Raw genomic sequence first — 20741 nt, 5'->3', positions numbered from 1 at the left:
AGGGTCGATTACACTTTTCACCCCTTTACAGGTCGAAATACAAATTGGGTGTTAAATTGGTCGTCTACGTGACATTTAAAGACAAGAGGGTGAAATCCCCTTTAGATAAATTTCATAGGAAATGAGAATACATTTTTTATCGAGAATCCTCTCCTAACGGCCTCAATAGTCCAGTGGTTGAGGCTTTTGGCTCACGATTCAGAGGACCTTGGTTGAATTCCCGGCTGCAGCACTTAGTGAAACCGTCCTCAAGACATTGCGGCCTGTAATCTCCTGATTGTCCAAAAAAGAAGATTCCGTTCCGTTCTTCAAAAGGCACGTTAGGATACCTAAACCACTGAATTCGACATCATGAGTTTTAAATCATGTTTGGATTTGTGTCCGATCTTTTTCTTCTATTGTATGGGTTGTGAGGTGATTACTAACCCCATCATCCCTGGTGTCAGAGTTAATATTACGCCGCCATAGGCCCCTGACTTACATCAGTAAGAAGTAATTGGGACCAACGGCTTAACGTGCCTTCCGAAGCACGGATCATCTTACTTTTTGGACAATCAGGTGATCAGCCTGTAATGTCCTAACCAAACTAGGGATCACAAAGTGATTTTTATGATTTGTCCCCACCGGGAATCGAAACCGAGACCTCCGGAATCGTGAGCACATCGCTCAACCACTGGACCACAGAGGCCGTCCGGTGATAGAATAGTTAGCGAGCCGTGGGAGTCCAGTTGGGAGAACGTTTGCCTCTCACTTTGAGGTCGCAGGTTCGAATCCAGGACAGGCCTAAACCAATGATTATAGAATTTATTTTCGAATTCATGTTTGGATCATAAATGATCATCACGTGCTCAGCGGTGAAGGAAAACATCGTGAGGAAACCCACATTCCCGAGAAATGTGTTCTGGAGGTATGTGACCTAACCTTTATTGGGCTGGTTTTCCCTTCGCAGGTTGGTAGGTCAGACAGGCAGTCGCTTCTCTAAAAAACCGGACTTGTCAAATCTTCAGGTTAGGTCAGTGGACCCTAAGAGAACGGGATAACGCTAGGAAGATGATGACCTTCATAACAACGTATCCTTGATGTTTTGATCTCTGTAATACTGGTATGCTCAAAAGTGACAGTTAATTAATTACCCACAAATAATGTTTTTAATTTACGTTACAAGGCAATTGTGAACTTTTACTAAAATATTTACTTACATTATCTTCTTCTATCGTGTAGGTTGTGAGGTGAACTATAAACCTCATCCACCATGGTGTCAGGCTTATTATTGACCTACCAAAAGCCCCTGACATGGCTCATGTAACGACTACATACTTACATCAGTGAGTAGTAACCGGGACCAATGGCTTAACGTGCCTTCCGAAGCACGGATCATCTTACTTTCGGACAATCTGGTGATCAGCCAGTAATGTCCTAACCAAACTAGGGACCACAAAGTAATTTTTGTGATATGGGTATCGAACTCGAGACCTCCGGATCGGAAGGCCAACGCTCAACCACTGAACCACGGAGGTCGTTTCAATGATACACAGTATTTTTTTTTTATATAGATGTGGCAAGTGATAGTAATTAGGTACGTTAGTACTGTAATTTCTTGGAATGTTGCAGATATCAATTTAATGGTAACACTCATGTAAAACTAACGTCATCAATTGGCTAGCAATGGCGGCTGTTGGCGTCAGATCTGGCAACCCCCGTTGCCTAGGTATTGTTGATTGTATGGCGCTTAGCAACGGGGGTGTAAGTTAGGTTTTTTACATTATTATAATTTTGTGATCTTTTACTCTTTATTATACATTAATACTGAGTTGGTCATCTTTCATTTCGCTCGCTAATAGCGGCTTTACGTAGGACTGAGCATACCTTTTTTTATTATACCATGTCTGTAATAATAAATAAAGATGCAATCATATTTTATTGGACTCGAACAGTTGCGTCCAAACACTGATAACCTTATCACTGTCTGAAACCGCATGTTTGCTGTCCCTTTCTAACGCTTTGTACACATAGAGGTGGTAGTACGACGCACATGAAAACAAAATTGATAAAAGGTACTTTTTGCCTACCATAGGGAAAAGACATTCATAAAAATATTTAGTCTTGTGCTATTGTGCCTATAGTTCTACGCATAGTCATATTTGGTTTATTAAGTAAATAATATTATAGTTATTGTTAAGTGATCCATCGCGTGATCCAAGTTGTGAAATAAACGAAAAATGGATCGAATTGGCCAATTTCTGAAGGACTACCTAACGCCAGGTAACGTAAAAAATGTTTAAGTTGATTTTTTATTTTTTTTTATAATGTGGTTAACTATAATTGGTTTCACAAAAATTGTACTCTCTTAATTATACATATAACAATGAACTGTTGTTAACCCGAATATGTAAAAAAAAAAAAAAAAAAATTTTGTCTTTCACTCCTGCAATATAACATAATTTAAACATAAGTTCACTTTTCACATCCATTGTAAGATGAACTAAGTACCCACTGCTCACTGAGCGTTCTGTTAGAGCAACGGGTCGTGAGCCCTGTCGCCGTCTATAATGGTCGAGTCAACTGTGTTAATAGATACCCTCCTCGCGGCAAGGACGCGCCGAACAGAAATTGCCCCAGTGAAGGGCAGAGAAGATGACTCTGTCCTGGGGCCGGCCCCAGGGTCTTATACGAAACCAAAAACACCTTTGTTATTTATTCGCTGCTAATCCTTAGAAGCTATTGCTATTTTAATACTCTAAGATCATTGACTCTCTTCTTCTTCGTCGTTCCCTCACTGCTGAGGATCGCGACCACAGGTTATGGTTTTCCACTCGGTACGGCTATACGCTGCGTGGACCGCCCTCTGTATGCTGCCGCCCACGATGTCAGACCACCTCGTAGGCGCCCTTTCTCGCGCACGTTTGCCATCCATTTGCTTAACGATGATCCGCTTCTCCAGACTGTGCTTCGGAGACCGCATAATATCATTGACTCACTCATCACGAAATCTCAGTAACTGCAAGTGCTTGGGATCTAAGATTTTGCATGGGAGTTTCTTTTAGTATCTAGGTGCTCACATAGGATTTTGCAAAATTATACTCCTAAAGATTTAGACAAGGGTAGCAAAGTTTGTATGAAACTTCTATACTTTTAACCTCTCATCTGCTGAGATGCCGGACACAATAAATTTAACATTGTGTCTGGTCGACATCTGCGTTCCGGTATTTGAAAGGTTAATAGTGGGGTTTCACGCAAACGAAGCTACCGGGAATAGCTAGTTCTACTTATATGATATACTATTTTCAGATGTTTCGGATGTAGCACTTGGAATCAGTGAAGCCGTGCCGTTCCAAAAAGCAAGCAACCTGTTGCCACCAGAAGACGACAGCGACTCAGAAAAGAAAGACCAGAGTGGAAAAGAAAAGAAGGATGACAAAGAAGACAACGACAAAAAGAAGGAATAGAAGCCAATAGAAGAACGACAAGAGAAGATTAAACTTAAGGAGATGACACGGATATCATGGGAGATAAAAGGGTCACATCGAAGCAATTCATCCAAAAAAGCAATACTGCTCATTAGGTTCGTTAACTTAGATAGATTGCTTTAATGTCGCCTTTTATAACCACTCAGTAGTCATTAAGGATCTCACACCCATAGAACATAGACTCCTCTGGTGACAGAACTAGGCCAATGCTAAATAAAAAGAGGTAAAACCAAGAAGTGTTAACCATAGACAACTCAGTGGGATTAAAAAGGCCACATTAAAGCAATTTACGAAAAAAAACAATACTAGTTATAAATTTTGTTGACATGGTGCACTTAGTTTTAAATGAGCTAATTCAATATTGTAGTTTCCAACTAATCAAATGAGTTACTTACCTACTTTTTACTAAACGTCAAAACACGAAATTACTATAGAATTTGTGTGGAAAAGCAACCTGTGACGTCATAGAATCATTAAATTTTTATTTATTAAAATTCATAAATAATTTAAATAGAAAAACATAAAACATTTTTGTCACCTTAAGATATGTCTTTAGGGTCAGAATTTCATAATTTATCTTTGACCTAGGCAAATACCCAGTTGTCTACCTATGCATTTGTATGAACAATGATTACGTCATGTAATTCTGATAAAAGATAGCTGCGATAAGCTATCAGTGAATCCAGGTCTCAGGCTTTATTGAAGTACTTATTTCCTTTGTTACTTACTTAGTACTAAAGTGAATAGGAAATAGTACTTGATTAAAAGTGGATTGCTTCTAAGTATTGCTAACACACACAACAATAGGTATTAGTTCACTCGGTCATTATTTATTACTAGCTTTTGCCCGCGACTTCGTCCGCGTGGCGTGTTATAAAAGAGAGATCTTTGTGTGTGTGGGAGTGCATGTCAAATTTCAAGCATCTAAGTTATACAGTTTAGATTTTTTCATACAACTTTTTTCCCGCTAACTCCCATTTTTCAAAATACAGTCGTAACTAAACCTTATATTTACTAAGGTATGCATGTATGCTAGAATGAAAACATTTACTCGTATCTTACGCGGTTTAGATATTTTCATACAAATGTTTATTTCCGTTAACTCCCGTTCCCGTGGGAATTTTGCAATATCCTGTTGCAACTAAGCTTTAGGTTTTCTAAGGTACCTGCATGCCAAATTTCAAGCGTTTAACTTAAGTGGTTTAGATTTTTCATACAAATACATAAATAGGTTGCCTGGAAGAGATTGCTACTTAGCAATAAGGCCGCCTATTGTACTAATTCTATTTCTCTTTTGTTTTGTATTTTGTTTTTTCCTGTTTGTGCAATAAAGTATTTGTTATGTTATGTTATACATTTTCCCGCTAATCCCCGTTCCCGTGGGAATTTCGGGAGTTCCTTTCTTAGTGCACCTCTACGGTACCTAAGCTACGTCCCTTCCAAATTTCAAGTACTTATGTTTAGCCGTTTAGGCTGTGCGATAGTCAGTCAGTGAGTCAGTCAGTTTCTCCTTTTATATATTTAGATAATTAGTAGAGCCACCAGTAATATGAGACGCCTCTATGGTCTAGTGGTTATTGTGTTAGTCTCTCGATCAGGTGGTCCCGAGTCCTAGTTATCCTAATTAATTTTATATATGCTTCTGCCATGACATTGTATTTTGGAAGAATTATGTACCAGAGTAATGAGAAAATAGATAACTATCACGTAGAACGCCATCTATATTGTTATTGGTGAACGTAGCCTGGAAAGCTCTTCATGGAATGGAATTGAATTAAAAAGGCCATATTGAATAAAAATCATCTATGAAAGCAAAATGAACAAAAACCACCAATACCAAAACACCAGCGTCGTGGCCCACGCCGCGACTTATGCTGAGCGAGGTCCTTTTATTCCGGGCGCCACCGCAGATGATTGGGCCGTCAGTGCGTTGCATTTAGAATACTTAGTTTTATTATTATTGTTTTTATGATTTTGGTTTGTTTTTCTTTTTGTTTTGGGTTTTTTTTTGTCTGTGTACTTATTGATTTCCGTGTGGTTTCTGTTCTGTGTTAAATGTAATGTACCTGTCTGTCTGTGTCTGTGGTGTCCGGAAGTAATAAATGTTTCTTTCTTTCTTTTTTCGTTCTTTCTTTCTTGCTTTCTTTCTTTCTTTCTTTCAATATTGCTAATTGACATTTGTTGACGCACTTACATTTATATGGGCAAATCGACAGACAGTCCGCTCTCTCTCTTACTCCTTGGCTTACGGCCTTTTAAGATTAAAGTAAGACCCAGAGGGGGTGAAGTAGGCCCTTGATACAAATTGGTGCGGGGTGAAGAGTTACCGTTCTATGCGTAGTTCCGATTCTATGCATGTGGTTCGCCATATCCACCTTTAGGCTGCGTTTCCATTAACGCAGAGCTGTGCGGAGAGGAGCGGAGAGGAGCAGGAATCGACCAATCACCGTGAGGTAGAGAGTGACAAAGCGTCTTCGTTTTTCGCTCTCTCGAACGCTGGGATTGGTCAAATCCGCACATCTCCGCTCTTCTCCGCCCATCTCCGCGTCAATAGAAACCCGGCCTTGGGTTTAGAAGTTCAGTAAACAGAGTGTATAGGAGTTATCCTGTTTAGACCTTCTGGTACATTGCAGTCAGACTTATAAAAATAAATTAATGATATCAGGAAAACCAATAATAGACATGTATATGCAAGAAACACTTTGTACAGACAAACATCACCAGCAGTGTTGTGGCGTTTCTGGTAATGTTCCCAAAGTGGGAATTTTCCTGTTTATTTATTTATTTATAAAGTACAACCGCATCACATAACGGTTAACGGTATTGTGACTAATATAATATGGCAATTACGGCGTACATAACTTATACAATTAAGGGTACTTAAGTATTTAAAAATAAAGTAAAATTAAAATTACACATCAAACTTAAAAATTAGAAATTAGAAAGATATAAGTATATGTAAAAAAAGTAAAAAATAAGTAAGTAATTAATATCTGTTGAGCTTTAAATAATCTAAAATTTTTCTCATATATATATTCAGCGGATCATGGAATACATCAAGATCTAAGATTTTGTTACAAAAAGAGTTGTAAGTATTCTTTAAAAGTTCTGGTTAACGGGGCTTGAAGACCAAGATAAAACCTGTTGTACAACCTCTTTAACAAAAAACAACGGCCTCAATGGTCCAGTCATTTGCATCCCGGTAGGGACATATCACAAAAATCACTTTGTGATCCCTAGTTTGGTTAGGGCATTGCAGGCTGATCACCTGATTGTCCAAAAGTAAGATGATCCGTGCTTCGGAAGGCACGTTAAGCCGTTGGTCCCAGTTACTACTTACTGATGTAAATAAGTAGTCGTTACATGAGCCACGTCAAGGGCCTTTGGCGGCTCTATAATAACCTTGACACCAGGGTTGATGAAGTTGGTAATTCACCTCACAACCCACACGATAGAAGAAGAAGAATAAAAACTATTTTCTTTCTTATATTCTGATTATGTCTGCCTAAGGGCTAAGCGATAATAATAAATTTCTTTTTACATAACTTTTGTGCATTTTTACTACAACCCTTATTGAGTTTTTTCACTTTCGGCACACCCCGGACACTTCATTTTCACTTCAAACAACCTCATTTTACACAGACAATGGTGCTAATTCCTGTAAATACCATCTAATTTTATTTTAAGTTATATTTGTCATTTTCTTATCCGCCGAAAACGAAAGGGACGGGCAATCGACAAGCATAAAATTTATGGAACACACGTCAATTTTAAGCACAAATCTAAACCAACCGTCTAAAAATTTTACATCCGTCAATAACCCGACACAGTTAAGTAGACAGCACGTCAAACGGATTGCATACCAGCGACGTACCTTTTGATTCGCCCGGGTTATTCATTCATTCACTCATTCTTCCTAAAATTAAGAGCTGTGAATCATCCGTCCCTTTCCTTTTCGACGGATATGAAAATGACGGATATAACTTTAAATAAAATTAGGCGGTGTCTGCAGGAATCGGAGCCAATATACATTGACATTATCAACACGCGCAACTGTGTGCGTGACGTCTGACGGCTGCCAATTACAATACCTAATTTAACTGTCATTACTTACATAGGTAGTCATCATCGTCATCAGCCGTACGACACCCACTGCTGCCCGCATCCAGCGCAGGTAATACTACTTATAAAAGATGTTTTTTTTTATAATAATCAGTTACTACATAAACCACAAACTTTTTTTTCAGTGATTCCTGAACTAATTAATTGCATTCACATTATTAGCATGTTTTGATGAACAATCACCATGAAAAATAAATATTTCTAGGCGCCGCGCTGGCTCGCCTGCGCACAACTACTGTGACATGACAATTACTGTGAGATCAGATATCTGAATCAGACGAAAGAACGTCGGCATTTCAAAATTCGAACATAAAATAAGCTGATAAAAAATAAAAACAATCTTACGTCTAATCTATGTTCGAGGGGAGGTAAAGTGAACTCAGACGCTGGTGGGGAGCGGAGAATTGCCGTTATATATACTTCTTCTATGCGTAGTATTATTCCTTATTTTATGCTTTGGGAATATCACCGGGAACAGCAGAACGCTAATCGCAGAACACGTCCGCACACCCACACATACAATACGTAGACCATACGCACATATAATTATAAAGACCACACACATTTTTTATATGTATTTAAGCCACACAACGCACACATTCATATCATTGTTTATCGTTTATTTTGCAATATATATCGAAACAGTACTTCCACTTGCTTCTTTGTTGGTTAGGACGTAAAAAAAAAGAATACGAACAACAACTGCATAAATATACAGAATTAATAATCTTTCTTTTTCTATCATGTAGGTCATCTCATCACCCCTTATTATAATGAATAATTAAGATACACACGTATACTGAGGTGGATGATTCAGCCCATGATTCTGAGTTAATATCAAATGGAATTTTCAAAACAAAATTTATTTTCCTTATAAAATGTATATTATACATTGTTTTAACACTACTACAGCTTCTCAACCTGTATAGTCGAGGAACAGTAGCTGCAAAAAAACCTCAGCACCGGGCCCTAGACTTTCTGTTACTCTACCTACCCCATTTGGGATAGCAAAAATTGCCCTTAATTAACCATGTACGTAACATTAGTGAAATATAATGATCCTACATTGAAAATATACCTTTTAGTAATTATTTTGTACGATTTATCGTAGAGACATGCGCCGGCGCTTATTTCAGATTTTTCTTTGACGTGACTTTCTATTCCTCTAGAGGGCGTAATTAGCGTGACGTCACATAGCCTATACCCACCGGGCAATCAAGACGCTTCTAGATTGTAGATTTGCCGCAAATGTCATTAACTATTTGGCTGGACAAGTGGGGACCGCTGAGGGCTCTCACCCGGTATACTATTTTAGTGTGATCTCTCTCTCTCTCTATTTGAGAGTTGCGCTTTTGTCGGTGGAGTAACCGCCATTCCTCTCTACTTCCCGCCAAAACCTTCACCTCCCGATACGACACGACCTGCACCTTCTCTTTTATTTGTTTCATAAATGTTATCCTAGGTCTACCCCTTCCTCTCTTCCCTTCCTCTCTTCCCTTCAATTTTTCCTTCTATAATGTTTGTTATAAATGAATCGTGTCGTATCTGGTGGCCAATCATATTTCCTCTCCGGTTCTCTATAGTCTTCAATATGGTTCTCTTTTCTTCAACTCTTTCCAGCACTTTTTCATTTGACACCATTTCAGTCCAGCTTATACCCTCCATCCTTCGCCAACACCACATCTCAAACGCTTCCAACCTCTCTCTGTCTCTCTGTGTCATAGTCCACGTTTCACTTCCATAGAGTGCAATGCTCCAAATATACATACATACATACATACATAAACTCACGCCCGTAATCCCTAATGGGGTGGGCAGAGCCACAAGTAATCAAAGACAACTTGCAGCCACTGTTGATACGAATTCCAAAGATGGATATGATGAACCTTATGGTGATAAGGGATCAGCCTATCGCCCATAACATTAGTCCATCATGTTAGAGGACACAATCCCTCTGTCGGTTTTTACGACATGCCCGGGAAGAGAAGCAGCTGAACGTGTTCTATGTTTTTTATATGCTCCCAGAACAGCATAGAAGCAAATAATAATATATGATGCTCCAAATATATGATTTAATAAACCGTTTCCTTATTTTTAATGATATGTTTTTGGTTTTCAAAATGTATTTTCATTTAGTGTGATCACCGTTCGCGAATACACAGCGCTATCGCGCGACTGCGCATCGGTCCGTCTCACTTTACCTTCTCATGTTAGAAAGAGGTGGCCTATACGCGAAACATGCGTCACGCCCGTTGAAGTCTATATAAGCGCGCGCGCACAAAGATCAACTACACCCCATTCTCATTCCTTGCACAATAATGGTATAGTTTTCGCTGTACCATGTATCCACAATTCTGTCAGTTTCATAGACATTTTCGTAAGGAGACTTTGTTGCTACAACAATGAGACCGTTTAAAAAGAAAACTACTCGTGAGGAGGGCACGCAGACCGATTCAGAAATGGTGAGTAGGATTTCTTTATTTTCAAATCATCTCCCTAGCATTATCCCGTTTTTCACAGGGTCCGCTTACCTAACCTGAAGATTTGACAGGTTCGCTTTTTTACCGAAGCGACTGCCTGTCTGACCTTCCAATCCGCGAAGGGAAAACCAGCCCAATACAAGTTGGGTCACATACTTCCGAAAATGCATTTCTCGGGAATGTGGGTTTCCTCACGATGTTTTCCTTCACCGGTGAGCACGTGACAATCATTTACGACCCAAACATGAAATCGAAAACAAATTCGACAATCATTGGTTTAGGCCCGTGCTGGATTCGAACCTGCGACCTCAAAGTGAGAGACAAGCGTTCTTCCAACTGGGCTACAACGGCTCCAAGGATTTCTTTATCTTTAAATAATAAAGCGAAATACTTATTTGTCATGTACCTAGTTAAGAGTCGTTTTAATTATTTATTTTTATTTTGGTGCAATTTTTTCTTGTTCACTTGATTGTGCATGCTGTGACTACTTGTAATTGAGCTAGCTCTTAATCTTTTTTTTATTGTCTGTAACTTTGCATGTGCAGAGTGTAGCTTGTAAGTTGTCCATAATAAATAAATAAATAAATAAATAAATAAATAAATAAAGTGTATTTGTATCTTTTAAGTAAGAAAGCGGAGATGATAACGTTTATTTATTTATTTATTTATGGATCACTTACAGCTATGCACATTATAACGTTCTAATTATGTGCCCGTAAAGATACCGTAAAATGTAAAAGGAAAACCAATAGTATGGCGTTATAAGTATCGGAAATACCTAGCGAAATGTGCATCATCTTTTAACATACTTAATATAGCATCACGCGTGCACCCCGAAGGGGTAGGCATAGGTCAATGTACGCCCACTCCTTGCCAGCTATAAACGTATAATGTTAAGTCCCATGTTAGGGGGGGGGGGGGGGGAGGGGGGCGAGCGAGCCTATTGCCAGTCTTTTTCACACAAATCTTGGAAACCACGTGATATCCATTTTCTAATCAATATCCATAATCTGTTCCTTGGTAGTCGTTACATGAGCCACGTCAGGGGCCTATGGCGGCTCAATAATAACCCTGACACCTCACCGGGCTGGTGAGGTCGGTTATCCACCTCACAACCCACGTCGCAACATTACACGTCGAAATTTTTTAACTTAACAAAGCAAAAGTTTACCTTATCTGTTACGTAATAATGATAGTAATTCCATACTAAACTGAAAAATGAGAATCGTTGCGTTTAGCTTAAATTTCTGCACTACGTGCGCGCGCCAATATCTTTCAATGAACGGTGTTTAAATATAGAATTGTTTACAATTCTGTTAGCTCTCTTCAAGCAGAGATGTACTGATGATAAGAATTTCTGCTTTTATTTTAAAAGAACGCATTTTTATTAATTGACTCATAATTTAAAAATAAAATAATAATAATAGTTTTGTTTAATATGTGTTTGTTTCAGTCGAATTGGTTTTTATTGTAATAATGGCTGAATGGAAAACTGTAAAAATAAAATAAATAAATAAATTTATATAATATTCTGCGGGAAATACTTGTGCCAGTATTTGGCCAGATAAAATAATTGATTTTTTTTCGTAAATTTCCCGAATATTTCAAAGGTAAACTGGGCACCCTTAGGCCTGTTGTCTTAAATTTTTTGCCAGGTGAGAGCCCTCAGCGCTTCCATTTCTCCGGCCAAGTAGTTAATGCCATTCGGGGCAAATCTGCAATAAGTCACGTCTAAATAAAGAAACTGTCGGTAAAATTATTACTACGCATTATTTTTGTGTATTTTTTGACGGATGATTCATTTTCGGGTTCAACGAATTGACGTCTCGACTATTGTGTATGACCTTCTTTTATACTTTTACTTACGACTGTAATAAAACAGTCAGTTGCTTTGCTCTGTTTTGTTTACTATTGACTGTACATGTTTTATTGCATTGCATCAATACAATTATTATTTCTAGTCGGTATTGGTATTGGTATATTGGTATATGCCGTGGTAGCCCAGTTGGTAAAACACTTGCCTCTCACTTTGAGGTCGCTGGTTCGAATCCAGCACAGGCCTAGACCAATGATTGTCGAATTTGTTTTCGAATTCATGTTTGGATGATAAATGATTATCACGTGCTCAGCGTTGAAGGAAAACATCGTGAGGAAATCCACATACCCGAGAAACGCATTTTCAGAGGTATGTGACCTAACCTGTATTGGGCTGGTTTTCACTTCGCGGGTTGGAAGGTCAGACAGGCAGTCGCGTCTGTAAAAAACTGTCAAATCTTCAGGTTAGGTAAGCGGACCATGAGAAAAGCGGGATAATAGGCTAGTTTCCAACTAGTCAAATCAGTTACTTTTTACTAAACGTCAAAACACGAAATTACTATGGAATTTGTATGAAAAAGCACTCTGTGACGTCATAGAAAAACGTGACAAAATGTCGGACTTATTATTACGTTTTTCTTGATTAAAATTCATAAATAAGTTTAATAGAAAAAAGAAAATGTTTTTCGTTAGTTTTAGATGTGTCTTTATTTAGTAATCAGAATTTCATAATTTATCTTGAACCTAGTACACGACCCAATGCTAGGAGATGATTGGTATTGGTAGTCGCGGGCCGTTTTCTGCAACTCGACGTCTGAGCGTCAATTTTGTGTGATTCCTGAAACGGCTGAATCACTCCAGCTAGCCTAATTCCCCAAGGAAATCTAACGAGCCTCTGATAATGTTGACTACCTCGGAGAGGCACCCCGTCAGGCCAAATTGCCTGGCTTCTAGTCGGTTCTGTTGCCGAAGTGTTCGAAATTAAAGTTGCACTTTACGACTTCAAAATTAGAAGTAAACAAAAAAAATAGATGCATTTAACTGTAAAAGTTCACATAGGAATTGTGTACACTGCTAAATAATAAGTCATTAGTAATGAACTTCCTCTTCCTAGCATCATCCCAATTTTCGACCTCAAAGTGGGGGGCAAGCGTTCTACCAACTGGACAGCCACAACTCTGTGTATAATCATGAAAGTATTCTCTATAACTTCGCGCTTTTTTTCAGACCAGTTTGAATCCGACTACCAACGTCGGCAACGGCCAGAAGGCTTCAGAAGGCGAGAAGCGTGACTTCTGGTTCTATTTCAAGCAGTTGAAGTGCCTCCTGGACGCAGCCAAACTAGTCATGGCTTGCTACGAGTGCGTTACCGACGAGTCTACCTTAGGAAAATTACTTAACTTAGAACTGTTGAAGAGGAATAAGCAATGGTAAATCAAAGCAATTATTTCGTAATACAAATCGTCAATAATGTACATTGAAATAACGGAAATCTTACAGACTAAAAGGGGGGTTAAAATTGCCGCATCGATGCAATTCATCTAAGAAAGCAATATTGCTATTTGACATTAGTTTGCATTGCAAACTTACTTTTATGTGCACAAATGTCAAATTGCAATATTGCTTTCTTTGATGAATTGCTTCGATGTGGCCATTTTAACACCCCTGTTATTGCAAAAGATATTACACAAAGAAACATCTTTACTTAAATCACATAATATTGGCAATCCAGTGCTAGGCAATCAGATTGTCCAGCCTCTCCGCTATCATATTTAGAATGGTGTTATACAGTCATTTATTTCAAAATTTAAGCGCTGGGGGGTTAAAAGGGCTAAATATGCAATGCAAACAAATGTCAAATAGCAATATTGCTTTTGAGATGAATTGCATTGATGTGGCCTTTTAAAACCCCTAAGCTCTTGTCAGTGGTGTTCTTCCCAGATTTGTCACAAAATCACCCATGGTCTGTCGGTCTAGGAGTATAAGCAGCTGAACGCATTCTATGGTTTTTCTTCATTCCCAGAAACAAGAAACATTTATTCAGCTCAGCCCAGTTCAGCTGAGATGTAGAAGAGTAGTTATTTGCTGGATGCTTCTCCAACGGGTAGCGCAAGTTCGAACGCCGGCACTTACACCAATGAGTTATTAATTTCTCTTAAGTGCAGTTTTCCCTAACACCTATAACGTTGGTCTAACAAAAACCTCAGTGAGGTGTGGGTACATAGTTCATCTTGTGATGGATACTACTGACTACTTCTGACCTTATGTTATGTTATACTGACTTAATTTTTTATCGTACCAGGACAACAACCTTCAAACAACTTGCGCTTGCGGCCTCTGGTTAATCCGATGACTTCGCTACGAAAGGCAACGACGCGACGATCCAACGAGCTTCAAGCTTCGTGCTGCCGCTAACAGTTCGCGCCAAAGTCTGCGCTCTAAACAAGATGGCGTCACATTCCACCAATCACAGCTAGCGGTGTCGCGGTGACGTGATAACCGAGGCTCCGGATTGGCGGATTAAAAGTCGCTTGTGGATTAAACATCTCGGACTGATGTGTTAGCCCTCACCGTTCAATTCCATCCCATCCAAACATATTTTGGCCAATTCATTTTCAATAAATTCAAAATTTCAGACATTATTATTTGTTTTATTTTATATAACATAACGTCCCACTGCTGTACACATGACATGCCTCTCACTCATTAAACCGGAGACAGTATGGAGCATACTCTACCACGCTGCTTCTATCGGGTTGGTGGAGGTGTTAGGGCTAGTAGCCCGGGACCAACGCCTTAACGTGCCTTCCTAAGCACAGAATCATCTTACTTTTTCGCAAAATCAGGTGATTCTGCCTGGAATATCCCAATAGTCCAACAAAGTACACTCTCATTAAGTGATTTCGACATTGCCCCCATCGGGTACTGAACCCAGACCTCCAGACAATGAGTCTAACGCTCTTATCACTAAACCATGAGGGCAACGGCAGAGAATCATACAGGTCGACCTTTGATAAGCAACTATCAGATCTACCTTTCTTTAAAGAAATGTACAAACGCCTGCCTAAAAATACATTGCAAAAGCACAGGATACATACTTCATACAATATAATATATTTTTTCTAGAATCATTCAAGGCGCCCAATGACCATATAGAAAATGTTTTTAATCCGGCCAACATTTCTGTTATGATTTGATATGACACATATTTTAGAGATCCGTATTTTAGAAATAAAAGCTTTTGGAACGCTTATTCTTATAATATTGATCAAATTTTACTCAACGGGGTAGGTAGAGAGAGTAGGAGTGTAGAAAGTTATCTCCGAAACTACACACCCAATTAAAAAGGAGCAGTTTTCGGTAGAGAGTTAGCTTCACATTGCAAACGGCGGTACGGCTCACCATTGGTCTAACAGAAAGCTCGGTGAGGTGTGGGTAGTTAGTTCATCTTGCGATGGATGAACCTCTGGCTATCCCAATCAACATACATATACAATAATTAAGTAACATTTAAAAGGTGTATTGTTTTTCACATATTTACACTTTTATTGTTATTATTCATATTTTATAAATCACCGTGTTTTTTATTTTTTAAATTAAATTTCTAACACATGAAAATATTAATTATTCATCAATTTCTGATGCTAAAAAGGAAGTCTCTATCTTTGTCTATGACAATACCTTTTTTATAGTAACCAAAACCAGAGACATTATTACATTTTGTTGGTGATCAGAACAGTATTAAGCTTATGTGTGGTTTTAGGATAGACATAGGTACGCTGTACAACAGGACAGCTATGACAATACGGAACCTTCAGAGTGAGTATACTACTCGCACTTCATGCTTATCTTTGTCATTGCTCTTTATCGATTGATAAAACTGCATGAAGTACATATATAGATAAACATTATCTATTTTATGTAGTACTTATTATGTCTTTGATATGAAAGTGTAGCAAACGTCTAATGTAAACCGTATTAATATTTGAATATAAATGCACGTAAATGGCCAAACACAAGATAAAGAAGACAAACCAGTTGATTATAATATTAAGACAGATAACAGAAAATTAAAAAAAAAACATAAGTTTGATGAACTGAATTTGATGAAAAGACACTTCCACAGACTGGTGAACGACGAAGGAAAGGAAATAAGGAAAAGTCAAAAGGTTATCTTATCAAGAATAACTAACGGCTGCAGAAAACACACAAACAATAACCTGAATGACCAATAGGCAAGGAAAACTGAAAAAGTGTTTTTTTTTTTATCTAATGCTACAACACATTGTTATCTAGAATGCCAAAAATAACTGATAACGAAGGTAAGACTTTCAATTTTATAAATATTATTGCTTGAGTAGAATACTGTAAAATTTTAACATCGGTGCAAATTGAGTGTGAATTGTGAGTGCACAAAAGCGGTGAAATAGGACCCTGATGACCTGGGGTGTTAAAATGGCCACAGCAAAAGCGCAAAAAAGTAAAAAAAAGTACAAAGTAAAAGTATAAAAATCAAAATGTCTAATAGCAATATTGCTTTCTTAGATGAATTGCTTCGATGTGGCCATTTAAAAGCGTGATTACTCTTGTTAGGAACCAATGTCAGGCAGCCTAATTACTGGAATTGTATGACAATATTTTCTTAGAACGTCCAGGGTTCTGTGCCGAAGTATTTCTTGCAGCTACTGTTCTTTTGGGTATACAAATCAGAAGCTGCAATAGCATAAGGCGGATCAGATGTTCGAAACCAAATCAAACGAAAAGAATTGTTTATTAATATAAGATTTATTAATAAAAAATGATGATTCAAATTGAAACTATGTTACAAACGAATAAAGAGATTTTTCAGTTTGAATTGGCACATTTATCTTCCAAAAACAAGAACTATCTATTTGGGCTTATCAAGATTGAATGCGGGTTATCTGTATCATAGTCTTCGGCTCTGCCCAGCATGAGTTTATGTATGTAGCAAAATAACGCCACCATCTTCTGGTCACTAATTAATTCGCTCGTAATCGTGTCTTTAACTTGATGTCTTTTGATTGTTGCTTACATTTCTGTGTTTATTCTTTCTTTCTTTCAATCATTTGTATGAACGAATGTATTTCATTTTCAGGACCAATAAACAGAGCCACAGTTTACGAATATGCGTCTAACTTACTTCCTCCAGAAGACATGAATTTTCCAATACCACCTCCTCCACCGCCTATAGATGAACCTACAGAATCAAAAGCAACTGGATGGATGACGGAAGAACACAAATATCAAGCAGAAACAGAATTAAGCTCTCAAATACCATCATTATCACTATCATTATCATCACCACCAACAACACCTCCACCATCACCATAACCTTCACCAACAAAAGATGAAATTGAAGTGGTAGCCGATGATGAATGTGATGATAATCAATAATCACTGATGTAGTAAATAAAACATCCTATATGGCCTGTGTCTAGCAAAGGGTCTGATGTCGTTATATGAGTCATGTTAGGGGTCTTTGGTGGCTCAATAATAACCCTGACACCAGGGTTGATGAGGTTGCTAATCAACCACATAACCCACACGATAGAAGAAGCAGTGGGACGTATATCTATAGGCAGTTTATGTTTATGTAGTATATGGTTTATGTATGCCTGTAGTAAGTAGAATATAATGTAATTGAACTCGGGAATGCTACTAGCATAGTGGGAACCTTTGGGAAGAGCGCGTTCCGCGGTGGTTTTTTTATATATATTTAATTTATAATATTGTGAACAATATGTAAATTGAATATTATGTACTTAATAAAAATAGGGTATCAGTAACTGTCAGTACTATTCAGAGGCGGAGGACAGGAGTCCTAGTAAGGCTTTGAAATAGACTAATACAGCGCCATCCCACTCGCGTCAGACAGAGTACTGCGGAGCACTGCCCTATTTTTCCCTAAACAAGGAGAATGCTTCGCTGGCAAGAACGCTGGAATTAGTGATGATAAATAAAAATATTGTAAGACATAATGAACTCGTTTTTTTTTAATAATCGCTCGCGTTAATAAATTAAATCCCTTTTTTTACAATTGAATTTGGTGAAGTCATCATTCATATTTATAACTGGTGAACGAAAAGAGCAGAGTATAAACAATAATAATAAACCAAAGTGAAAAGTGGAAAAAAGAAATATACCTAATTAAGAAAAATAAAGTGACTGACTGTCTGACCATCCGACCCACGAAGGGAAAACCAGCCCAATACAGGTGAGGTTACATACCTCCAAAAATGCATTTCTCGGGAATGTGGGTTTCTTTACGATGTTTTCCTTCACCGCTGAGCACGTGATAGTCATTTATGATGCAAAACATGAATTCGGAGACAAAGACAATCACTGGTTTAGGTCTGTCCTGGATTCGAATCTGCGATCTCAAACTGAGTTGGCAAGCGTTTTACCAATTGGGCTACCACGGCTCTTACAGTAGAGTCAATCGTCAATAAAAAAAGGTTTACATTTATTTACATTTTATAAAAATACTAGCAACCCGCCCCGGCTTCGCTCGAGTGCAATGCTGAGGAAAACTGAATTTTTTTACCACATCACATTAAAAACTTTAAAAATAACAGTATTTCTCCACTATTTAATGGATATTATTATACATATAAACCTTCCTCTTGAACCACTCTATCTATTAAAAAAAAACCGCATCAAAATCCGTTGCGTAGTTTTAAAGATTTAAGCGTACACAGGGATATAGACAAAAAAGCGACTTTATTTTATAACTATGTAGTGATAAAATAAGTACAATTATAATTGTGTTTTTCAAATAGGCTGTGGCGTTTAAATATAAATACCAGGCATTTTTATTTACGTAATCAAGAAAACCCGTCTTTGGCTTTAGCTAAACAATCAAGATAAAACTTGTTTCAGTGTTTCCCACATGCATACATAACCTGTCCTTCTGAATATATTATTAATAATATATATATACAATCCCTCCTGAGATAGACAGAGTTTTAAAACATTTTGAAAAAATATTTTTAACTTATGTATTTTAATATATAATAAACTACCGGATTGTCTGAGGTCATTGGAAGGAAGCTGTTTTAAGAAAACATTAACAAATTGGTTGTTGGAGAATTGTTTTTTTGATTTAAATGATTATTTGTCTTTTAAAACATAAAATTTTAAATTTATTATGATTGGAAGTTTTGTTTTAGAATTGTTAAAATATTTGCATGCCTAGTTAAGGTTGAATACTATGAGATACTGTAATACTATACCATCTTTTGTAAATTGTATTCTGGCAAATAAAAAATGATTGATTGATTGATTGAAATCCATAAGATGGTCGTCTACCTCCTGTCTTTATCCCACTCTAGGTGGGGTCGGCACAACACATTTATTCCTCTTCCATTCATTTCTGAAATCCATTAGATGTTCTAATGCGAAAAACAAATATCTAACAATAATTTGTTAGATATAAAAGTGGTGTTTGTTATAAAAGTGGGCGAGACCGGCCCCCTATTTCGACTACAGACTGGACTTGAACTTTGACTTTTGTACATACATAACATAAACTGCCTATATACGTCCCACTGCTGGGCACAGGCCTCCCCTCAATCAACCAGAGGGGGGGGGGGGGGGGGTTGACTTTTGTGTAACGTTAAATTAATAATAAAAGAGTGCTAAATTGCACTGGCTTCTTCTTTTGGCTCACGTCGCGACTTATGCTGAGCGAGGTCCTTTTATTCCAGACGCCACCGCAGATGATCGGGCCGTCAGTGCGTTGCATTTAGAATACTTAGTTTTATTATTATTGTTTTCATGATTTTGGTTTGTTTTTATTTTTGTTTTGGTATATATTTTTTTTGTCTATGTACTTATTGATTTCCGTGTGGTTTCTGTCCTGTGTTAAATGTAATGTACCTGTCTGTCTGTGTCTGTGGTGTCCGGAAGTAATAAATGTTTCTTTCTTTCTTTCTTACTGTATATTATAATTTTATAGTTTCCACATAATTTATTTGTATATACTATTTTGCTTTCAGGTCGCAGGTTCCAATCCCAGCACAGACCTAGAACCTGGGGCCCCACGACACACACACACACCACCACACCACACCACTCATCACCGGTTCCTGCATTTGGAGCATCGATGGCATCCACAATTCCACATGCAGCAATCGTGAGAGGGCATCAGGGACGACATTATCCTTCCCTCCTGTGCTCGATTGTAAAATTAAATTGGGATAACCTACAACCCCACTAAACCAATGTATGTCGATTTTTTTTTCTAATTCATGTTTGGAACATAAATGATTATCACGTGCTCAGCCTGCATTGGGCTGGTTTTCCCTTCGCGGGTTGAAAGGTCAGACAGGCAGTCTCTTCTGTAAAAACCGGACTGTCAAATCTTCAGGGAGATGATGATGACTTTATGAGCTATTTTTGAGTTTGATTACCTGGTCCAGATATTTAGTCAAAAAAAAAACAGATTAATTAATCTTCAGCCCTAGCGTCACGGCAACCATGCCGCGCGCGGCGCGAATTATATTGCGGGTTTTGACCAATATAATAGCCGTTCGGCGTCTATCAATATGTAGATAGGATTGGCTGCGTTTATTGCTCGAAGCCCTCTACATAATCAGCGTCGCGCGCATTCTCATGCAGACCCTGCTGAAAAGACCTACTAAACATTTTTAGGACATCCCCAGTAAAAATAAAACATTTAAAAACACATTCATAGCTACAGATTTTATTTGTGTACGTTAATGTGTGCGCCTGAGTTGCAGAAACAGGTGCCTGTGTCATGCGGGGAAGTACTGGGAAACTGACGCAGAATTTAATAATAATGTTCATAGCATTTAAAAGCACCAAACAGAGTAGA

The 20741-nt window shown here is 38.0% G+C and overlaps 1 protein-coding gene and 1 long non-coding RNA gene across 2 annotated transcripts; both read left to right on the top strand.

Annotated features, from left to right (window-relative positions):
• Positions 1-9862: 9862 nt before the first annotated feature.
• Positions 9863-14526, top strand: LOC126375954 (uncharacterized). Its single transcript, XM_050023063.1, has 3 exons — positions 9863-10051; positions 13112-13314; positions 14187-14526. Exons 1-3 carry the CDS (start codon positions 9992-9994, stop codon positions 14227-14229), a joined length of 306 nt encoding a protein of 101 aa, XP_049879020.1. The 5' UTR covers positions 9863-9991; the 3' UTR covers positions 14230-14526.
• Positions 14527-15667: 1141 nt separating this feature from the next.
• Positions 15668-17883, top strand: LOC126375961 (uncharacterized). The gene is made up of 2 exons (XR_007567658.1): positions 15668-16206; positions 17001-17883. It is a non-coding gene; the product is annotated as an uncharacterized LOC126375961 (long non-coding RNA).
• Positions 17884-20741: the final 2858 nt, after the last annotated feature.

The sequence above is a fragment of the Pectinophora gossypiella genome, chromosome 20 (assembly GCF_024362695.1).
Source record: "Pectinophora gossypiella chromosome 20, ilPecGoss1.1, whole genome shotgun sequence".
Taxonomy (NCBI): domain Eukaryota; kingdom Metazoa; phylum Arthropoda; class Insecta; order Lepidoptera; family Gelechiidae; genus Pectinophora; species Pectinophora gossypiella.
Note: the sequence above shows the minus strand (reverse complement) of the source record. Positions and strands in the feature narration are given on the sequence as shown.